This window comes from Rhinatrema bivittatum, chromosome 3 (genome assembly GCF_901001135.1).
Source record: "Rhinatrema bivittatum chromosome 3, aRhiBiv1.1, whole genome shotgun sequence".
Lineage (NCBI taxonomy): Eukaryota > Metazoa > Chordata > Amphibia > Gymnophiona > Rhinatrematidae > Rhinatrema > Rhinatrema bivittatum.
Window position 1 is genome coordinate 387,257,008 of NC_042617.1, and position 23,855 is coordinate 387,280,862.

The 23,855-nt window shown below is 43.2% G+C and overlaps 1 protein-coding gene across 1 annotated transcript in view; it reads left to right on the forward strand.

Moving 5' to 3' along the window:
- The window catches only part of CGAS (cyclic GMP-AMP synthase), a 61,425-nt gene extending 37,924 nt beyond the window's left edge, over positions 1 to 23,501 (forward strand). Inside the window, exons 3-5 of the mRNA XM_029596861.1 lie at positions 2,535 to 2,780; positions 5,750 to 5,849; positions 21,012 to 23,501. Of these exons, the coding sequence (XP_029452721.1) occupies positions 2,535 to 2,780; positions 5,750 to 5,849; positions 21,012 to 21,354 (689 nt within the window). The 3' untranslated portion in view covers positions 21,355 to 23,501. The remainder of the gene's footprint in view (positions 1 to 2,534; positions 2,781 to 5,749; positions 5,850 to 21,011) is intronic.
- The last annotated feature ends 354 nt before the right edge of the window (positions 23,502 to 23,855 follow it).

Consider the following 23,855-nt stretch of genomic DNA (forward strand, 5'->3'; position numbering starts at 1 on the left):
ATTTAAAAAAAACATGTGCGCATCCATATGCGTGCATGTTATAAAATTTGGGGCGGCGCGTGCAAGGGGGGGCACAGTTAAGCAAAACTCGCGCGGCGATGCATCGTCTGCCTTCCCCAGTCCCCTCCCGGTCCGCTCCAATAAAGGGAAAGATTACTTCCTGTAAATCTATTCATTGTTCTCAGCCCAACATGTTTCACAACCACTACTTCAGGGGCTTCCTTTTGCAGCGCCAATATTTCTTTTCAGGTTCTGAAAGTGTGAAAAACAAACCACAGTGGGTTCGTTAGTGCTCATAGTCTCTCAGCGATATCCATTAACGGCCCAATTTTAAATGGCTCGCGCACATAAAAATGGGTTATGCGCACGTAAAAACAGTGGTTATATGCACACCGCACGCATTTTAAAAGGGGCCCACGCACGCTCCAATTAAGGAGCGGACTGGGAGGGAACTTCCCTACCCCCCTACCGTAACCTCCCTTCCCCTTCCCCCTATCCTACCTGCCCCCTATCCCTCTCTCCTAGCTACCCCTAGTTTTTTAAACATACCTTTTGCTCCTCCAAAGGAGCAGTAGCAGGTTGTGCGCGCTGGCACAGCGGCAAATGGCCGCAGTTCTGGCTGCCTCCACACCCGCCCCCCCCCCCCCCCCCCCCGATCTCCCCTTTGCCGAGGCCTGGCTCTTGTGCGCGTAACAGGAGTTACGGGCGCGGTTGTGCCCCTTTTAAAATGCGTGCGGTGTGCACAAGACCCAGCCATGCGCATAACCCCTGTTTTTACGTGCGCAGGCCATTTAAAATTGGGCCGTTTAATGGATATCGCTGAGAGACTATGAGCACTACCGAACCCACTGTGGTTTGTTTTTTACACTTTCAGAACTTGAAAAGAAATATTGCCACTGCAAAAGGAAGCCCCTGAAGTAGTGGTTGTGAAACATGTTGGGCTGAGAACAAAGAATAGATCTATGGGAAGTAATCTTTGCCTTTATCTTTTATAAGCATAAGAAAATTAAAAAATATATATTCGTAACCCTGGAGACCAATGATTACCCATGACTCCTGAGTGGTGAAAATGTTAAAACAACATAGTTCACATGGGTGTTTTGATGGTCTCATAACAAATTTGTATACTTGTGCTTAAGGTATTGGAATAAGAATGACATAAGAGTTAAGGAAAATTTCTCATCAGACGTTTTTTGACATTGAAAAAATAAAGCCAGTCATGTTTCATGTAAGGTATTTTGTGACATTTCCCAATATGGCCTATCAGGGTCTTAGGGAAACTGCTACTGATGATGCGACATTTTTAATAGAAGGCATATATTACTAAGGAGGTCATTTTCCAAGCGGATCGCAAGCGATACCAAGATTGGGGCAGAGTCGGGGCGGCGTCAGCCCCGGAAGAGGAGTCATCGGGGAGGCACCGGGGCTGACGCCGCGAAGACTTTGCCAACAGCGAAAGGTACGCTACGTTTTCGCTGCCAGTTTCGCACCGAATAACTACACCTCTTATGGTGTTGTTTGGCGTGACGCCGGCAGTGATCGCACCGTGGAGGTGCGATCGCTGCCGGCTATCACAGAACCACCGCCCCTGTTTCGCCCCCCCGTTACCGCCGAATTCACTGTGCCTTGCGGCATTAGTAAATCCAGCCCCAAGTCTTGAAATATTGTTTACAATGAACAAATGGCACATTCTTTTAAAAGTGTACCCATTTCTTGGATTATATCTGATGGATTTGACTTTTTTCTTTAGAAAAACTCGCAAAAGCCGTTTCCTCAAGTCTTTGATATTTACTGTTGTAAACAAGAATAATATTTTAATTTTATAAAACATTTCCTGCTGAACCCTGTCTAGAAATAAGGAACAAACTACTTCAGGCTTGTGACATCAGTGTTAGTTGAAAGCATAAAAACCAGTTAAATACAATTATTCAAGTAGCTATGATTCAGCTTTGTTTAAAGCCGTTATTGTCAGCCTAAACTATATCAAAAAGTGGACCACATTTTTTGAGATTTTTAATATTCCAAAATGCAGATATTTTGCATATCTAAATGCGAAAAATTATAGTAAAATGTCAATGTTTTGAGCTGTATTTTTTTGACTGGTTTAGTAATGTAAGCTACTGGCCAATTTCCTGCCAATCATGAATGAAATTGAGGCTGATTGCATGCACACACAACGTTTTCCTCCAGGTCAGTAGAAATCTGACCCCTCTCTGCTTTGGGAAGAAGCTGTGTATTTCTTTTATGTGTTGGTGGTAGTGCTGAATGTAGCAGCCCTTCAGAGTCCAGTACAACTATGTCCTTTTGAGTGACTAAAATGCTTAGTTAGGAGCATTTTGCTTGGAGATGTACAACTTATGTGAGTTTGTTTTGAAAAAGGCATTTGACTGTTTCCTAATATTACTTTCCATGGCTGCACTTGTATTCTTAAAACGATTTAACCACGAATCTGTTTTTGAAATCTAAGGAGAAAATGTTCTGTAGACTGGTCGAATTTTAAGGCTGACAATTAACTCTCATTGTCTTTCTCATAGAAATGAATGTTTCAGTTGAGAGGAAGAAGCCTGGATGTCCTGCAGTCACACTTCTTGTTAAAGGGCAGAACCCACCCATATCAGTGGACATAGTTTTGGCTTTAGAAGTCCAACAGAAATGGCCATCAAATACCAACGATGGCTTAAAAATCAAAGGTTGGTTAGGAAGTAAGGTACGAGAAGATTTTACATCACAGCCATTTTATTTGGTACCCAAACAAGCAAAGCATGGAAAGACAGCAACAGGTACTGATTAAACCAGCAATTATTCAGTGCTTATAGCAAAGGTGTTCTTTGTGGAGATATTTTCAGTCGTATATTCACCGGATTTGGTATTTCTAAAGGAAATGCATGAAGAGTTTGAAAGTTCTGTACCAGGTGGTGGGTGTGCAAGATCTTCAAAATTTGAATGAAAAAAGCAGAACATGAAATGGATCACTTGAACAGTTCAGTTTAAAAACCCTTGTTTAGCAATGATATGGGTTTAAAAGCTGAGAAAACCCCTTTCTAAGCAGGGTTCCATATGAGTAAAATGGAAAGGCGATATCAACTTACCAGTTTTAGTTTTTCAAGTTAAAGCAGCAGTATTCATGCAGTCCTCAAAATATCAAATTGCACTTTACTTGTCTCTGTTCTTTGTGTTGTCAAAAGAAAAGATGCTTGCCCTTTCATCCTAGACAAAAAGATTAAAAAGATATGTACTTACCTGCTGCCCTGAGCTCAGACTGTTGGTAATTTTTACCTTTGCCAGTGCCCTTCACCGTGTGGGATGGTGAGGAGAAAGGTAAATTAAGGATTGTCCCTTGTTACTTCAGGGCAGTCAGAATTGTTATACATTGCCGGCTCTGTTCTGCTTTCTCGGGTCCCGCTGAGAAAGGCTGATAGTGAGGTCAAGAAATATTTTACATAAATAAAAGTTGGCAAACACCATTCTGGGTTGTTCTGCCAGAAATTAAGCCCTCAGTAATAGACACACAAGGGGGTTGAATTAGCACAAGTTAGAAACTTATGAGCAGCAGTGCCAGTCGTCAAGGCTTCAACCTTGGTCTTGATGAATGGCTCTAGTCACAACTTTCAAACTTGTGCTAATTCCAACCCCCTTTTGTGTCTGTTACTGAGGGCTTAATTTCTGGCAGAACAACCCAGAATGGTGTTTGCCAACTTTTATTTATGTAAAATATTTCTTGTCCTCACTATTAACCTTTCTCAGCAGGACCCGAGAAAGCAGAACAGCTGTCAGCTTCCCTGCTTCTGCCATTCCTGGCTTCCTGGTTACCATGCCATCATTCCAGGCCCTGCTGCCTTTTGCACTTGTATCTTGATCTGCAGTGTCTGATTCAGAATCACCCCGTCCCTTCCTGTTCGCTATAGAACAGAAAGGAAAGAAGGGATTGGTTAAGGGAGCAGAGCTACTCTTCTCTGCTCTGTCTGCTCCAGGCTAACCCTTTCCTCTCCTCTTCCCTGAAGGCTGCCTGAAAGGAGGAACTGGAGCAGAACATCCCTGCTTCTCTGCCTCTTAAGTCTGAAAAGAAGTGGTGGAACTGCATTCCAGGCTGTTCTCCCAGAAATTAAGCCCTGTCTGAACTTTAAAAAAACTGCAGTTTCTATTGTCTTGAAAGATACCTTCTATCAACAATGCTAATTTTCACTCACCTTCCTCACTATCGGGCCGATACAGAAAACTTCGCGGGAGAGCCGGCTCTCCCGACGCGCGCCCAGGCCACTCTCGTGGGCGCGCAATTCAGGAAGCCCAGGTATACAAATTAGGGCCCGTGGTAAAAAGGAGGCATTAGGGACACTAGTGCGTCCCTAGCGCCTCCTTTTTGACAGAAGCAGCAGCTGTCAGCGGGTTTGACAGCCGATGCTTAATTTTACCGGCATCAGTTGTTGAACCCGCTGACAGCCACGGGTTCGGAAAACAGATGCCGGCAAAATTGAGCAACCGTCTTCCAACCCGCAAGCCGCAGGCTGATTTTTTTTTAGAATTTTTATTTTTTTTTTTTATCTTTGGGGCCTCCGAATTAATATTGCTATGATATTAAGTCAGAGGGTACAGAAAAGCAGTTTTTTCTGGTTTTCTGTACACTTTCCTAGTGCCGGCCGAAATTAACTCCTGCCTTTGGCAGGCATTGATTTCTGAAAGTAAAATGTGCGGCTTGGCTGCACATTTTACTTTCTGTATCGCGCGGGACTAACTAATAGCGCCCGCAACATGCATTTGCATGTTGCGGGCGCTATTAGTTTCGGGGGGGGGGGGGGGGTTTGGACATGGTTTTCCACGCGCTATTACCCCTTACTGTATAAGGGGTAAAAATAGTGCGTCGAAAACGCGCGTCCAAATAGGGGCTACTGGTGCGCTTTGCCTGAGTGCACTTTACTGCGCACTTTATCCGTATAAAAAAAAAAAAGTTCATTAACACGCTTTCAAGCAATGCAACATGCACAATCCAGCAAAGGTGATATTTGAAAGCCTCAGACACTCATAAATTGCAGTTTTTAAAACTGTAAACCATCACTCACGACCCAGCCAAATGTATAACTTTTTTAATCTTAGGGACTCAAACACTGGTAACACAGCATTTTTGTTTTTCATTTTAAATCTTCAGAAACTCACAACCCAGCAAACTTACATTTTAAAACTCTAAACAATTGATATCCACCAAGAGAGAAGCCACCCTACAGTTTAAGAGCAGTGTCTGTCATCACGCAAAATAAATACCCTTGAGTATAGAGAAATCTCAGCACTTCCCAGTACAAAGTCCTGTTCTCACCAGTTGTAATTTCCACAATGAAGAAAACTGAAAATAGACATAACTGGAAACTATAATGGAAGTATTAGAAAAAAAAAAGGAAAATGGGAAGACGATATAGGCCTTGCACTCTTTATCAGACATTGAAGTCTATGTTTCTGTAAGAACTGCTTTAAGAGAATGTGCTGATTATAATTTCATACTGACAAACTGGTGCTACAGTGGTAAGATGATTGACTATCAGCTGCTTAGATTTCTCTAATTTGAAATCCCTTTTGTAATTACATATTGGGGTGCTATAAATTGGATATTAGGCATTGAGAGACATCCATAAAGTGAAAATACTTTGACAAATTTGTATTTATATTTGCTATAGTGAAATACCTCCAGGTATAACCAATACAATTATATCTTTCTACCATGGAAATACTACAATGTTTTGGTTTTTTTTTTGTTTTAATTTAGAGACTTGGCGAATTTCCTTCTCTCACATTGAAAAACAAATGCTAAACAATCATGGTCATGGACAAACATGTTGTGAATTAAATGCACCAAAATGCTGCAGGTTAGTGTCTTCTTTTTTTCAAGTTAGATTTCAGCCTCCCTATTTATCTGGTACACTGTTTAAATGAAAACCCTTATGGATTTTATTAAAATATATTTCCAGCCACTTGTCTAATTTTAAAGTGGCATTATGATTTTCAAAATAATAAAATTGGTACACCTCAGTCTCAGTTTCTCCAAAAGGTAACAAATGGATTTATTATGACGACATAGTTTAAGTAAATATATGAACACAAGAATGTTTGACAACTGCAATACCATTTTATATTATTGTTTGCTGGTTTGGCTTTGTAAGCTGTTCTCTAAATTAAATGCCCTTTGTATCAAAACTAAAATTCTACAGGGAATCTGTTTTTCTTTCTTGATCTTCTGTTTTGCTGTTAAATATGATGTGAAAAAGTATCAAAGGTTAAACAGTTGTTTGCATTTTTCCAGCTCACTAACAGGGGTCATTCTTTAAAACGCAATGTGCCCTTGGCGTGTGCAGTAGGGCCTTATTGCATACGATTTCGGCTACACTGTGGCGGAACAATTTAAATCAGGGGAAGGGGAGGAATGTGGGCGGGGTTATGGTCTGGCAGCGCTGCGGGCGATAATATTTTCCGCATTATCGCCAGCAGTACACGGGAAATAATACCTTTCCCCATGGCGCTATGGGGGTGAAAGTGTGTGGCCCGGCTGCAACCATGGCGGGCGAAAACGCACCACCACGATGTGGCCGGCTGCATACTTATTTATTTATTTATTTATTTAGGATTTTTATATACCGAAATTCTTGTTGGGAAACAAATCAGTCCGGTTTACAGGTAACAACAATAATGCCGCGGGACGGGAAACAGTGCCCCTGGCTTTACAAGAAACATATTAAACAAGGCTTTACATAACATAATGAATAGTAACGATTCAAGGAAACTTCATAATGTAACTTCTCTGGGTTAGGGACAAACTGGATGGTTTTAGATAAAGATGAACTAAGTCTGGTTAAATTTTTAACTTGGTTAGATTTCCCTGAAGTGTACACAATAAATACAATATAAAAATAAAGTAAAAATTGGAATTGAAATTAACTACTTAAATGAGGTAAAAATACAATAACATGTAACAGATAAATAAAGAAGCGAAGGCAGATTGTGTAACGAAGTCTTTAGGTGGTGAAATCTGAAAACACAAGTGATCCAGCTATCATAGAGTGATCTAAGTCATAGAGTAACATAAGGCAAAAACAATAGGGAAATGAGGTGACATAATTTTATGAATTAACATAAGGCCTAAACATTAATGTCTTAAGTTGACATAAGTCATAGAGTAACATGAGGCCGTCATAACGTGATGTAGGGGTGGAAGGGGGAAAAGGGTCGAAGATGGAAGGTGATGGAGAGCAGACTGCGGGCAGACTGCGAGGGTTGAGTTGCTTATGTGTCTGTGAAAGCTTGGCTAAAGAGCCAGGTTTTTAGCTTTTTTTTGAAGACCGGATGGCTTGATTCTAGTCTTAAGTCTGGGGGGAGAGTGTTCCAATGATGAGGTCCAGCAGTTGATAGAGCTCGCTTCCTTCGTGATGTTTTTGCGGGTGGGGCATACAGTGTACCTTTGTATGCGCTTCTGATGGGTCGTGAGGAGGTATGAGGTCGAAGTTGCATCTTTAAATTGATGGGCGAGATGTTGTGAATTGATTTATGAATGATGGTTAGGATTTTGAAAAGGATCCTGTATTTGATGGGAAGCCAATGTAGGTTACGGAGTATGGGTGTGATGTGTTCCCTTTTGTTAGAGTTAGTGAGAATTCTGGCGGCGGCATTCTGGACCATCTGTAAGGGTTTGATAGAGTTGAGAGGAAGACCGAGTAAGAGAGAGTTGCAGTAGTCAATCTTTGTAAGAACAATTGCTTGAAGTACAAGGTGGAAGTCGTTGAAGTGAAGGAGGGGTTTAAGTTTTTTTAGGACTTGCAATTTGTAAAAGCAGTCCTTGGTCGTGCCCTCTTTTTTTTTTCCCACGGAATGATGAATCCTGGGGTAAGAAAGCAATTAACAAAACCATTTCCATGGCAAAACATTATTTTAGCCTTAGAAATGGGCTGTCTAAAAACTGCCCAACCTATAATGCGGTTATAGGACATATATTGTGCCATAACTCGCTTACTTTTACCCACATTGCAGTGAAGGCATTTTTGGAGTGAGGGAAAAAACTACTTGCAGAGTTTTGGGATTTTTAAAAGTAGGCCTGTAGTTTGATTAGGAAAAGTATCTGCAGAAAAATAGTACAAATCTCTGCAGGTACTTTTCTTGGGCAATTTTCAAAGTTTGAAAATGTATGCAAAGACCATGGGTAAAAAGTACTCATGGACTCTGCAAGTATGAACTACTCTGGTAGTATGAACTGGAGAATGGGGTAGGTTTCCCCAGAGATAGAACATAGTTTGAAAGTAAGTGGGAATAGGTTCTTCCAAAATGATGAAGGGCATGGAACGGCTCCTCTATGAGAAAAGGCTAAACAGGTTAGGGCTGTTCAGCTTGGAGAAGAAACGGCTGAGGGGGGGGGGGGGGGGGATATGGTAGAGGTCTACAAAATCATGAAAGGACTTGAATGGGTAAATGTAAATTGGTTATTTACTCTTTCAGATAACACAAGCACTATGGGGCAATCTATGAAGTTAGCAAGTAGCACATTTTAAAGAAATCGGAGAAAATTCTTTTTCACTCAGTGCACAGTTAAGCTCTGGAACTCATTGCCAGAGGATGTTCTTAAGGCATTTAATGTAACTGGGTTTAAAAAAGGTTTGGATAAGTTCCTGGAGAAATCCATAAACTGCTATTAATCTATAGGGAGTAGCCACTGCTTGTTGCCGGCATTAGTAGCATGGGATCTACTTAATGTTTGGGTACTTGCTAGGTACTTGTGGCCTGGTTTGGCCACTGCTGGAAACATGTTCTGGGCTTGATGGACCCTTGGTCTGACCCAGTATGGCCTATCTTATGTTCTATAATATTTTGTGCCCTAAGTAATAGCCTGAGTTGCTTGTGCCTAAATCTGGGCATGGTAGTTTAACAGTTTTGCAAACAGAGAGAAAATTACTGCCAAAACCTGGGGACCAGTGGCCCCCCCCAAAGGCAATGGACCTGGTGTGCATGTGCATAGCCACTCATACCCTGGAACTTAGTTTGTGCTGGCTGGCATGCATTGTAGACTTATCTCACAATGAACGAGATTATCCTATAGACGGAATTGGGATTTTGTTGCCCTTTGTCACTGTTGCTGCTGTAACCTCCCTCATCTCCTGTAAGGGGCTGTTACAGGGCAGCAAAGGGCTTTTCTCTGCTCAGTGAGATTCAGCAAAGCTGAAAGGCACCAAAGTTTCAGATAGCCTGCTTCCCGGAAATGTTTGCTGTCTAGGCACAGGCCTAATGTGTGCCTATTGACAAATCCAGGGCTGTGAAGTATCACCTGTGAATTTTGAACATGTTTGCCAGTGGTACAGTGAGAGGAATGATGCGGGACAGCGGTACAGACCAGCAGATGATGGGGGCAGCCCGGGTGCTGTGGTGAATTACAGGCAGGTAGCAACAGTAGTAAGGTGAGGGGGAAGAGAGAAACTGATGGAGCTGGGGAGGGGAAGTGAGAAAAGAAATTGATGGGGATAGGACAGAGAGTGGGAAAGAGGAGAGAAACTGGTGTGGGACTGATGGAAGCATGTGATGGCTTGGGGGGATGGGGCATTAGATCAAGGCTTAGGTAAGAGGGGCACCAGCCTATGGTGGGGGAGAAATTATGAATCAAGGCTTTTGGCTCTAAAAGCTTAATCTAGCTCTTCTCCCTCTTAGCCACCCTGCCCCTCACCCAAAAGAAGCGTAGAGTGGCCAAGGGGCAGGAGGGCTGGATTAAGGCTTTTGAGTCAAACTGTTATTTTGGGGCTGCTGAGCCTCTTATCATTCTTCTAAATGTGTGTGTATGTGTGTGTGTTGGGGAGAGATGGGGGGTTAAGAGATGTTATGTTGGGGGTCACAGAGTTCTTGTCGTCATTTTTGTGGCAGGTAGTTGTTATATTAGGGCTCAAATATCCTGACAACAGAAGTAGATAAAAGTATTTTATTTTCAGTTTAGTGCTGAACATAAGAATTGCCAAACTGGGTCAGACAAAGGGTCCATCAAGCCCAGTATCCTGTTTCTAACAATGGCCAATCCAGGTCACAAGTACCTGACAAGATTCCAAACAGTAGGGATGTGTAGAAGAAAAAATGTTTTGTTGGGGCTCAAATTAATTTCATTAGTTTCCAAACAAAAAAAAAATTTTGTTTCATTAGTTTATTCGTTTTCCATTAAAATTAATAGGGGAAGTTTTGCAGTCTATTTTGGGCTCCAGATTAGTGGTTTTCTTATAATTTCTAATGAAACTTGTGGGAAGAAATCATCAGAAGGGGAGAAAAAAAAACTCCAAGGTACTTAGATGGTAATCAAGTGGCAGCAAAATAGCATAAATAGCCTAAGGCTCCGCAAAGGGTTTAAGGGTTATCAGCATTGGCAGGAGTTCCCCAAAGCACCATGAGAACAGCAATGAAGCAGCAAGAGGAGGAAAAACACTCCAAGGTGAAAAAGAGGATATCAGCAATAGTGACAAAAACATTTGATGGCATCACAAGAGGCAAAGTGGCATCAGTATCCTAGGGCAACATGAAGGGGAACAAAGCAGAAAAGTGGCAGGAATAATCCCAAGGCACTGATAAAGGGACCAAGAATCATAAAGAGTGATGATAAGATTTCAAAAGCACATGACAGATACATAGCAGCCCCTCAGACTGGCAAGAACACTTCAAGGTGTAAGAGCCTGGAGTATGCTAGGAAGGTACAGCAGCAGAAAGAATGGCCCCAGTGGTTGTGGTTCGAGCATGGCAGGCTGATGCAGGATCTGTAAGGCGTCAGGGGTTGTGGTTAGAGCAAGGCAGGCTGAAGCATCAAGTGTCAGACTCAGGTGGAGGTGTTTAGAGCAAAAGAGGCAAGTAAATTCAGTGGAGTCATGCCCAGTTGTAATGATTGTGGCAGAGTAAGCAGAAAACTCAGTAGAGTAATGCCCCTGAGGTGGTGCTTGGAGCAAAGCAGGCAGAGGGAAGTTGGTGGAGTCATGACCCCAGATATAGTAGTTCAATGCGGAGAATATAATAAATATTCATAAGAAAATATTGTGCTGGCTCAATAAGAAATATACGAATTTCCCTCATCCAGACAGCTGACTCCTCCCCTTAATCAGTCAACAGGCAAAGATCTTTTAAGATTGAAATATTTTTTGCACAGATAATTTTCATTACTCACAATTGTTGCTTCCAAACGCATATGCCCCAGGCAGAGATCTTTGTAGCTGGAGGTAGGCAGGAGAAGGGAGATGGAGTTTCTTGGGATTCAGGATGAGAAGGCAAGGGGTTCTGAAGCTGATTAGTCTTTAGAATTAAAGTGATGAGGAGAGGTGTAAAAAGCTAATTGTAATTCAGAGGCTGCAGGCACTTCTAGCCCTTAAGCAGCATGGCTTAGACTAACAGTCTTGGGAAGTGATTACAGGAAACGTCCCAACAAACTGGGGCTAGAGGGTGAGATCCAATGACAGTGAACCTAGGATCCCTGTGACACGGGGGGGGGGGGGGGGGGGGGGGCATAAAGGGCAGTTCCTTGAGCCAATAAAGCACTTAAAAAGACTCAAGTTACATTGAGAGGGCATGCAGACCCTTCCCAATGAAAGTAGCAGGGGGAGGGAGTTTCTCTTAAAGGCAAAACTCCCCTTAAAGGCAGGGCTCACAGGCTTTTCTCATGGGTTACAAATAAAGACTGTACTAGGCACAGTTAAACTGCAATGTATATACAGATACCAAAATGTACCCACTGCTGGGGACAGAACAAATATAATAATACATAATAAAATAATGGACAAGCAAATATAAACTGAAATACATATGAGGGGTATGGTAGGTTGAAGTAGAATGTGTCAGAACCCTGTGGTGGTGTTAGGCAGTCAAAGGCTGCTGCTGGATGTGCTGTCAGACCCCTATGCTGTTAGTGTATGGCAGTGGAAGGCTGATGCCGCTACATGTGCTGTTAGACCCCTGGGCTGTTGGTGTTGAGGTATGGCAATCAGAAACAGAATTTGTCTGGCCCCAGTGTTGCTGTTGGGCACATGGCAGAAGGGAGCAGGAATCAGTCCCCAGTGGAGTCATTGGGGACACGGCAGGAAGAAGCAGGAGGAGTTAATCCCCGGTAATGTCATCGGGAACATGGCAGGAGGCAACAAGATGAGCCAGACCCCAGTGATGGTGTTGGGGACAAAGCAGGAGGAAGCAGGGGTCAGACCCCAGTGGTGTCACTGAGGACATGGCAGGAGTCAGGCCCCAGTGGAGTTGGGGGGGGGGGGGACATGGCAGGCAGAGTCAGGCTCAATGGTGGTACAAAGGGCAAAGCATGCAGATGGTGTCCATGCATGTTGGCCCCAGTGGTGGTATATAGGGCAAAGCAAGCAAATGGTTTCATGCATGTTGGACCCAGTGGTGATATATATGGAGCAAGGCAGGCAGATGGTGTCAGTGCATGCTGCTGCCAGTGGTGTTTTTGGAGACATGGCAGGAGGAAGCAGGATGTGTGTGGTCCAACTGGCGATGTTGGGAACATAGCAAGACTCTAGATTCAGTGTGTTCCAGCCCTTGAACTGGCTTGTGGGGCAGCAGCAATGTGTTACGAGGAGTGTGGACCAACTGGTGGTATGGGGGACACAACAAGACTCTGGATTTGGTGTGTTTTGGCCCTTGGACTGGCATTTTGGGCCTACAAAGCAGCAGCAGCATGTTAGGATTAGCGTAGCCCAACTGGTGGTGTTAGGGATACAGCAGGACTCTGGATTCGGTGTGTTCCAGCCCTTGGACTGGCATTTCGGGCCTGGAAGTCGGCAGCAGCATGTTAGGAGGAGTGTGGCCCAACTGATGGTGTTTGGGACCAGGCAGAGCAGCAACAAGGTTTTCAAATTGCTTTCATTCAGCACATCAGTGTCCATGTCCTCAATGGTCTCTTTGAGATAGCATGTCACAGAAATTTGTCCTGCCATCTCCTTTGCTTATTCATCTGTATGTCTTTCTCCCAAACTGCTTTCATGATTGCTTGTGCCAGAAGCGAGGATTCTTTCTGGGCAACATTGCTTTGACATTTTACTGTGGGGGAGGGAGTGCTAAGTGTCTGACACGGTGCTGCTTTGACTTACACTATTGTCTGACATGACCACTTGACTACTTGTGGTTTTTCCTCCACTTCTACATCCTTCTTCTGCCTCACCCTCTGGTGCTCTAGCTCACAGACTTTCTCTATCAGCATGTTCTTTATATGTGACAGATTGCTGGCCTTTAGGGTAAGTCTCCCTTTCACACAGGGATCACATAATGTAGCAAACATGTATGTAGTGTTTCTGGTGCTAGGTCCCATTCTCTCTGTCCCCTGCTTCTCCAAGGAGTCCAGACAGCAAAGCACAGCAAGTACCTCAGCTGTCATTCCCTCTTCCTGTTGAAAGTCCTCCAACTTATCCAACAGGATGTTTACTATGGGGATGACATCTCCCAAGGTGGCAGTCAGTTCCTCTGAGGCATCCTTATAAGGGCTTCAGGATTTTCACCATCTGTCTCATGACTACCCAAGCATGATGCCCTAGGGGAGCCAGCACACTTATCTCCATTTTCAGAGACAGATCATGAAGGGGTGCCTGCTGCTCCACAGCGGGGACCAGTGCTGATCATCTCTTTTTTTTTCCCAAATTCATTGAGTCTTTCTTGAGAAACACATTTTACACTCGTCAAGTACCATGCATTATTTTTTGACCCCTGATGAAGATATAACAATTCGAAATGTCACGGCGTCAGGTTCAGTGTGGGAATTTAATGACAGCATTTTTACATCTGGCCAGTTCCTAAGGACTTAATTGATTTAACAGCAAGTTCAGTTCTACTTCTGCCAGAGCTTTAAAATAAGTTTTTGAGTTATTTTGCCTATCGACTTGAGGATTACTTGTTAGTGATTAGAAGAAAATTTTAAGTGCATTTAAAAAATCACAAAAAACCGAGAAATATACACACTTGGGATTTATGGTTGTGCTTACTCTGGACCTATCTACAAAGGCACTAGTGCAGTTCATAAGACTTAAGACACTGCAATCAATGGTACAGTCTCGATGCCTTTATATGAGGTCCATCAATGCAAAGTGCTGCAATATATATTACAAATACCAGTGTATTGCATTGCTAATTGGAGTGAAATATTGTCTTTTGGTATTTGTTCTTTTTCGCTCTTTGGGTTCTTTGTACGTTGTGTTGTTCCCACTTGCCTCTGCAGCATCAGGTAGGTGGAAGTCCAGTGGATGCCCACATCTTGAATGAGACACGTGTGAGGCATTTCTAAATCATCCTGCTTTTCACAGAGAATCTACCCTGCCTTTACACTTCTGCTTTTCTGCACTTAAGTAAAAAAAAAAAAAAAAAAAAATACCGTGGCAGACCGCCAAGTTATGAAGACCGATGTTGGTAAACTCGGCATCGTTTTTCATAACCGGCCGCCTGCCAGTAATGAAAACGGACGCCGATTCGTCTGTTTTCATTACTGGCAGGCGGCCGGTTATGAAAAACGATGCCGAGTTTACCAGCGTCTGTTTTCGTAACCGGCAGTCGCTGCGGGTTACGAAGGGCTAGGGGTGCACAAGCTAGCATGACACCCTAATATACATATAGCATGGCACCCCCCCTTGCGGGCGCCATGTGCACATTAAGAAAATGGGCGCTTTTTTTTTTTTGCCCCTGAAGCAGCTCATGTGAGCGAACTTGGCCTGAGTCAGGCTTTTTATGATGGTTTGTGCAGAATATAGATTTCCTGGTGTTCACCGGTCCTTTCGTCTGTTGGTCTCTACTTGCAATATTGGACCGGTTTCTGGTTTGCTTCTTTGGAAAATATCAGCTCCAGGAAGAAGGGAATTTTTTTTTTCAAAACTGGTCTATGGTGTATTTGTCCCACTCCCTCGTGTACATTCCCTGCAGTACCTGCTTCAGTAGCTCCCAAATGATCATCAAAGTGAGCCTTGAGAGTTGCATCATGTGAGCTAGAGCCCGGCAGAACAGAGCCAAAATATTTCCATAATAAATACACATTTTTTTCCTAAATAAAACAAAAAAAAAGCACACCCTAGACCAGCAACGAGCAAACTGAGCTGCAGTCCCCCTTCCATGCATGCAATGTTGTCCCACACTCGTTTGGTTACATTTCTTATATTTATATCTTGGATTCCTGGTCTGGTGTTAGACATTTGCGAAGTAGCTCTTGAACAAGTTACCACATAAGAATATAAATGCCATGCTGGGTCAGACCAAGGTCCATCAAGGCCAGCCTCTTGTCTTTGATAGTGACCAGTCTGAGTCACAAATACCCAGCAGGTCCCCAGTAGTTGATTTATTTCTTATAGTTCACTCCCAGGGATAAGTGCTGGCTTTCTCAAGTCTACCTGGCTTATAACTGTTTACGTACTATTCTGCAGGAACTTATCCAAACCTCTATGGGGCCAATGCAATAAAAATGTGCTGAAAGTGGGCGCTCGGTGTTTAGTGCCCAGGTACCTCTCCTGGGGGCACTATGCAATATTTAAATTAGAGGGCACGCTGCCAAAGAGAGGCGCTAGGGTTAATTGTGCGACCCCCAGCGCCTCCTTGACAGCGGGTGCCCAGGTCGGCTGTCAGAAGGTTGAGAAAACGGATGCTGAATTTATCGGCGTCCTTTTTCCTAACCAGCGCACAGCCAAGGGTTCGGAACACGGACGCTCGTTAACGATATTAAGGTCAGAGGATTTGCATGTGATGAGTGCTATTACTTTCGCTGCGCGTTGTAGACGTGCTAATCCCCTTATAACATAAGGGGCTGTGAACGGGCATCCAAAACGTGGGTAAACCAGTGTGCTCGGCTGAGTGCTCTGTATTACATCGGCCTGTATGTTAGTTGTCTTGCCCCCATTCTCAGCAACAGATTCCATAGCTTTCTTGTGCACTGCATGAAAAAAGTACTTTCTATGATTGGTTTCAAATCTATCAGTTGCTAGTTTCATGGAGTGTCCCCTGGTTCTAGTTTTACTCGAAGGGGTAAATAATCTCTCTACTTACTTTTCATCCCACACATAATTTTAGACAATTCAAAATCATATCCCTTCTGTCCTCTCTTTTCCAGACTAAAGAGCTATAATCTGTATAGTCTTTCCCTATATAGCAACTTTTCCATTCACTTTATCATTTTTGTCACTATTCTCTTAACCTTTTTTTTTTTTTATATCCGTTAATGAGACAACCACACTGCCAGCCAAGGTCAGACACATGCTGACACACTGCCCCATAGACAAATTTTCAGATTGTGGAAACTTTATGGCCACACTCTGACAGTGTGTGTGTATGTATCTCATCCTCAGTATATGTAAGTCTGTCAGAGCGAAAGACACACACACACTGTGTCAGAGAGGGAAAGTGTGGTTATCTTTGTGAGATGGACACACACTCTCTTGCTCTCAGAAATTTTGAAAGCAAGTGTGTGTGTGTGTGTGTGTGTGTGTGTGTCAGACGGAGTCACTCACACACATTCTCAGACACAAAGTGCATGAGGGGGGGGGGGGTCTCTCTCTGAAAGAATACACATCCATATACAATCAATCTTGCAGTCATACATATAGCAAGGGTGTGTGTCAGAGAGAAAGACAACATATACACACTCTGCAATTGTGCTGCTGCTCATGTGCTCATATGCCTCCTATCCCCCGCCACATCATTATGTAAAGTAGTTGCTTGCTGCTATTCTCTCCCCATACTGCAGCCCCCCCCCCCATTCTCCAGGAGACTCACTGGTTTTACAGTCAGCTGCCCCTTTCAAAGCGCAGCCCAAGCACCTCTGGATAGGTGCACAGGTTCTTCCTCCTGGCTCACCTTTCTTTCTGTGACTGTAGCTTACCCCCTCCCCCCTCCGTATTCCCATTGACCTTGTGCTACAAAGTATGCTGCCTTTATGGTTCCCTAGGCCAGTGGTTCTCAACAGGTGTGTTGGGATACACTGGTGTGTCACAAGGTCCTGGGAGGTGTGTCACAGGAGCAGCAGATGGCAATCTCCTTATCAGCCTGGGTGGCAGTTGGTTGACTTTTTACATTGGGCCTGATGGGAAGTTACTCTCACTTCCTTTGCTTTCTGGCCCAGTGGGAGGCTGTTTCCACCTTCACCCAGATCTGAGCGAGACATTGCCAGCTCCTGCTGTTCTGGGCCTCATGGAATCCAAACTTTATCTTCCCTCTACTGAGTCTGGGAGTGATGCTGCTGCTGATCTCTTCACCCTGTGGAAGGTGGGGGAAAGGAGGTTGTGTATGCTGGGAAGATGAAGGTGAAACAGAGAGGGAGTGTGGGGGCTGCTGAGCAGGAAGGGGTGGAAAACGGGGTCAGGGTAGCTGGGCAAGGAGGGAGATGGGATGAAAGGGGTAGGGAGAGTCAAGCAGGGTAGAGTGGGCGCACAGAGAAGAGGATGTGGGAGGTCAGGAATGCTGGGCAGGGATATGAGTGTGAGCGGATGATGGAAAGGGAGTAATTGGGAAAAGTGAAGGCTAATGAGGCATGGAAGGGAGTGATGGGGTACAAGAGTCCATCATATGTCAGTTTTGGGAATGTGCATTTCTTCTATCTTTGTACTTTGCTTAGTGTAGGAGGATATGTATTTCTGTTTCTAGCTCTCTGGTTTTGCACTGCATGTAGAGTGGCTTTTTTAGGTTTTCTGTTCCAGTTTTTTGTCTCCACATTTGTAATTTGTGGTCTCTTATTCTGTATTTGGTAAAGGTTGTATCTGTATGTGTATGTGTGACTAAGGTGTGAGGTATTTTACCAGCAGGTAGGGATTTGTATTAATCTTCTTTGTTGCGTATTCTCAATAGGATATGGATAGGTGCTACACTGCTGCCTTTTCATAGGAAGGGCTATTTCTGTTTGGATAAGTTCTTGGAAGAGAAGTCCATTAACTGCTATTAATCAAGTTGACTTAGGGAATGACCTCTGGTATTACTGGCATCAGTAGCGTGGGATCTTAGTGTTTGAGTACTGCCAGGTACGTGTGGCCTGGTTTTGCCTCTGTTGGAAACAGGATGCTGGGCTTGATGGACCCTTGGTCTGACCCAGCAAGGCAATTTCTTATGTTTGAGTTCTTGGAATCAGTGTTGCAATGGTATGGAAGGTTTGCTATACATGTGCTGAGTTGGTTTTTGGGTTTTTTTTAGGTTTTGTATTTTACAATGCGCCTGGTAGTAAGGGAGTTTGTGTTTCTGTTACTGAGATAGCACCAGAATATCTTTTTTTACATAGCAAGTTGAAATATCCTAGTTCTGCTCTGCATCCATTGTTTGGGGATGAGAGGGTGGGTTCCTCTGGATGCATGGTATGTGTTTCCATTGAGCCCCATGATGGTCTAGTGTTCAGTGTGTCACACCTGTAAGCATTATCTTCCAGGTATGTCCCAATAGAAAAAATCTTGAGAACCACTGCCCTAGGCTATGCTCTGCCTACTTACTCCAGCGGAGGGGGATCAAGTGATCTATGCTTTCCCTAGGCCTAAAAAAAAAGAGAAAAATTAAGCCCTGGCTGCAAATGGGGAGATCCACTGACCAAAAGCAACACAGCTCCAGGTGGAATCCTGCTTTCCCACATGGCGCAATGGCTGGTACAGGTGCAATAGGTGACTCTTCAAGCCCTCCCTTTTTAAAGTTTTTATAATTTATTTATATTCTGCCTTGCATGACACTTCAAAGGAGAATACATTCATGTATTGTAGGTATTTCCCTATCCCCAGAGGGCTTACAATCTGTTTGCCCTCTCCACTGCAATAAAAAATAGTATGCATTTAAAATAAGATTTTACATGAAAAAACATGAATGTACAGTCTTCTAAGGTAAAAATACCACTTAGCACAACATGTACAGTGTATTAACATAAGAACATAAGAAATTGCCATGCTGGGTCAGACCAAGGGTCCATCAAGCCCAGCATCCTGTTTCCAACAGAGGCCAAACCAGGCCAAAAGAGCCTGGCAACTACCCAAACACTAAGAAGATCCCATGTTACTGATGCAATTAATAGCAGTGGCTATTTCCTAAGTAAACTTGATTAATAGCAGTTAATGGACTTCTCCTCCAAGAACTTATCCAAACCTTTTTTGAACCCAGCTACACTAAACTGCACTAACCACATCCTCTGGCAACAAATTCCAGAGATTTATTGTGCGCTGAGTGAAAAAGAATTTTCTCTGATTAGTCTTAAATGTGCCACATGCTAACTTCATGGAATGCCCCCTAGTCCTTCTATTATTCGAAATTGTAAATAACTGATTCACATCTACTCGTTCAAGACCTCTCATGATCTTAAAGACCTCTATCATATCCCCCCTCAGCCGTCTCTTCTCCAAGCTGAACAGCCCTAACCTCTTCAGCCTTTCCTCATAGGGGAACTGTTCCATTCCCCTTATCATTTTGGTTGCCCTTCTCTGTACCTTCTCCATCGCAACTATATCTTTTTTGAGATGCGACGACCAGAATTGTACACAGTATTATATTTACATTGACTGCTGTAGTGCCAACCAGAAAACCTTGCAGACCCCCCCCCCCCCCCCCCCCCAAAAAAAAAAAAAAAAGACATGGAGCCCAAATGCAAGGCATGAGTAAAGTGAATTACTATTATAATGTAACAAACCTCCCATAACAAAACAGCGTTCAAACAGTAACAAACCAGCCTATGAAAAGCCAACACTGGCATCAAAAGTAGGTGTTATATTTGCAATCACCCTTAGATTTTCATGGATTAATCAGGGGTGGGAGGGTTTTGTGTGTGTGTGTATGCACACAAACTTTCTCCTCTTTCTCATATACATACACATATTCATTCTCATATGCATACTTTCTCTCATAATCATACTCGCTGATTCACTTGCTCATACACACATGCTTACACACACTCACTAACTTGCTCTCTCACATGCGTTCACTGACTCACTCTCATACTTACTCTAATCTCCACCTGTGAGAGAAAACAAAGTTTTTTACTTATATTGGTGTGGGGGATGCAGGCAAGGCTGGCTGTGGATATTCTGGGAGGTCTCTTACTAGGGGAAGAGATGGGTTGGAAGGACCTGATGCATTTTTTTTTTATTACTATTTATTGCCAGCCAGAGCCTGAGGGGAGCCAGCAGCAAAGAGAAGTGGGAGGTTTGAACTGGCACGGAGGTAGAAGCAAGAGGTTTGTTGGCTGCCTCCCACATGTGCACAGATACTATCTTACTGGCCTGGCATGCAGTGACCCGGAGGATGGGGCTGTGAACTGGAGCAGTGGCACCCCATGGACACTGGCCCTGTGTGGGCAGGCGCTGTCGCACTGCTAGCTAGGGCCAGAGGAGTGCCCAAATCTGAGCATGCTCTGGTGCAGGAAGCAGCAGCATGTTTACAGGCTGCTGGACTGCATGGGTCATTCAATATAAGGAGTTCTATCTTTGTAACTGTGGCTCTCCTCATTTTGTCAGTATTCTCACTGTGGGCCTAGCCACTATCCCAAAATTGGCAGAGGTAGAATGGATAAGAGAGGGGCAGCAGGAGTGTTTCATGCCACTGCAGTGGGTGGGGGGAGGGTCTGAAGAAAGCAGGTGTAGGATGCCACTGCCTCTGGGAAAATTTGGAGTCAGGTGTAAATTGGGAGTCTTGGGGAATCTCCCATTCAGTGAGAAATGCTGCTGCAGGGCTTGGTGTGGGTTGCAGTGGTTATGCAGGAATGGAGCAGCTGTAATAAATGCCAAGCATGTGATTTGCCTGAAAAGACCCATCGGACCATGCCCAAAGCCCTGATAGCTAAATGCAGGGGTGGATTAGGCGATCTAAATAATTTGAAAACGGGCTCAGAGACAGTTAACAGTGGAACAATGGTTTGAAAACTTTTAAGTTCTTATCTCTCACAACTTTGTTCATGGTTACGCTTGGTAAAAATCATGACCAAATTCTTATTCAGGTTATTGCTATGCAGCACAGTTTTCTTTCTAGAAAGAATATTGTTTTACAACCTTTTACTGTTGTAGTATTGCACAATTATAATATACTGCCGTTTTGTCCCCCTTTTTTTTCCACAGGAAATTCTGTTTGAGACTGATGAAGCATCTTCTGCAAAATCTTCAACAAAAAAATGGGAAAAACTTGGACAAGTTCTGCTCATATCATCTTAAAACCACCCTTTTCCATGCATGTGTCAGTCGCCCTAATGACGAACAGTGGCAACTCAATGACCTCGATGATTGCTTTGATATGTTGCTGGGTGACTTCGAAAAACATCTCCAGGAAAAATACCTTCCACATTTTTTTATCCCCAACTTCAATCTTTTTGATTCTAGAGAAATTGATCAAAGCAGTTTAGACTCTCTCTTAAAAAAAATTAAGTTAGAGAGAGACAATAAGTTTCATATTTTTGAAGAATGAATTATTGGTGTATTTTAGGTAAAGGCAAACTGGTCTTAGACGATTATTGTCGTCCCCCCCCATATCTTTTGTATCATGCATCTGCACAAGTACTAGAGCACCCTGACATTTAGAATTTCTTCTCTTATCGTGACAGACAGTATAAGATTCTATATTAATCTCATCTCCCATGGGCTGGTCCTTGCAACATTTAGCCTGCTATCCCAGAAACATGCTGGAGGGGCTGCTCCCTCAGAGAGAACTTCAAGCACTTCTGGTGCGATTGTATCTTACTAAAATTACTGAAAGGAGGAGGACAATCACAGCTGCCAGTTTTCTGTGGCAGTTACTTCTCTCCCTGCTCCCCCCCCCCGCCCCCACATTGAGCCCCTTTTCCACTCACATGCCCTGCTGTCTATCCTGTCTTGCAAACACTCCCCTGTAACAATTGCTTATCCTGTTCTCTCTCTCGCTTTCATCCACACTCTCCTCCCCTACATTGATCCTGCCTCAGTTCTTCTTCTTCCCCCCTCTTAGCACCAAGCCAGCAGTAAGAGGAGAGGTGTGGTGCATTGGGCTATGGCAATGTCTTCTGCTGCCTGGAATCGGACTTGTGCTTTGAACAGCAAGAAATATCATACTTTCATGGTTCAAACTGCACGTTGGGTTGTGGATGGCAGAGGAGAAGAAGACCGCCTAAGTCACCACTGTTTCCTGACTGCTGGTCTGGATCAGTGTACGGTAGGGGAGGTTAGAACAGAGACACCCTTTGCCTGCTCCTGATTTTCTATGATTCTACAGCAATCCTCTCCCTCCAGACATACGCCAGGAACACTGTCATCTCACATTCAGAAAAAAACTGAAAACCTGGTTCTTCGCCCAGGCCTATCGCTGAAGAAACCCATGGTACCCGCTAGGACGCCCACCCCCCGGTTGTCCTCTCCCAGCTGCATTAAGTACCCACTAATCTAGAACCGTATTTGTGTATTAACTCTGCAATTGAATCTACACCATGTAAATATGTATTTAAGTTTATCTAAGAAGCAACCGTTCCTGCTGATCGTCTCTTCCTTATGTTTAGAATTGTAATTATCCTTTTCTTCCAACAACCATGTTTGATTTCCCTGTTTTAATGTACCTTTTCTCTTCATATGTTAACTGGTTTCCCCTTGTTTATTGTAAACCGGTACGATAAGACCTCGTCTTGAGCATCAGTATATCAAAAGAACTTAAATAAATAAAAATAAATAAATAATTTCACAGCAAAGGTCCAATTTTGCAGCTCTTGATGTGGCTGTAGATTTATAGGAGATCAGGACACTGGATATAATAGTGAAGATAAATGATGGAATGAGATTCTATATTCCTTTAGATATGGAGTCACCCTATTGAGAGTTAGACCCAGAACATCTACATGTATGAAGAAGGGAAACCTGGCACATTGCTTCGTGTTGATGGCAATTAGGTAGAACAAGGTTTACTCACCTACAGTTTCTGAATAGTATTCTAAATCCCTGGCACATTTATGTAATGAAACAACTTCCCATAATTAAGGAGATGTAGTTGCCTGTTTAGAGAGTATTAGATATATGATGTAGTTGCTGAACTGATATTGAAAGAGGTGGGGAACTCTGTATAGTTGTCAATACCTATTTTTGCATGCTCGCGCTACTGTTAGATTTTGCCATTCATTGTGTGTACTTATTTTAATATGCCGCTAAATGCAGAAAGTGACAGTTCATGTTATTTCAGTGTTTATACAAAAAGGTACAACGGTAACGTTCTTGTTTGAAAGAATCCCTTTTCCTTTTTTTCCCTGGTTTCCAACAGCAAAACAGGCCAGGTCATATCAGTTGAAATCTCATTAATAGAGCACACTGCAAGGTCACCGAGCATTATTAAAGCTGCCTTGCCACTGATTAGTGCCTGTGGTCACCAGCTGCTGCCATTGTTATCCTAGTTTACTCAAGACTTCTGTAAACAGTTATTAACATACTGAAGAATATTATAACCATGTGTAGATTTCTGTATCCAAGGAGGAGTCAGCCAATATGCAATTTTCACAAACTCCTTGTTTCATCCTTAAGATGTTTGTACTTGTTAAAAAAAAAAAACAAACCAAATTGGAAAATGTATTCTACATATTACAATAAAAATTATATAAATGATAGAGGTGTAATAATTTTTATGGTGCTAAAAGCTGGTACTGCAGCTTTATGTAGATAAACTGTTGTACTACATTATGTACATTTTAAAATGTGGTAAGTGATTGTGAGCAGCATGCCAGAGAAGTAAAATTTACAATTTTGTTGCAGAAGAAATTTAACTTTCTATAGGCAACAGGTAAAATTTAAAAAAGTGTAGGATAATGAAGAAACCAAAGGTGGGTAAGGGTCAGTACCACCTATTTGTAGGAAGAGCAAAGTATGGATTGGTACTCCAGCTTGCATAAAGGCACAATTCTCAGTGCCATCCTTTCCTCTTATCAACTCACCAAATGTAATAATAGCATATGCTCACCC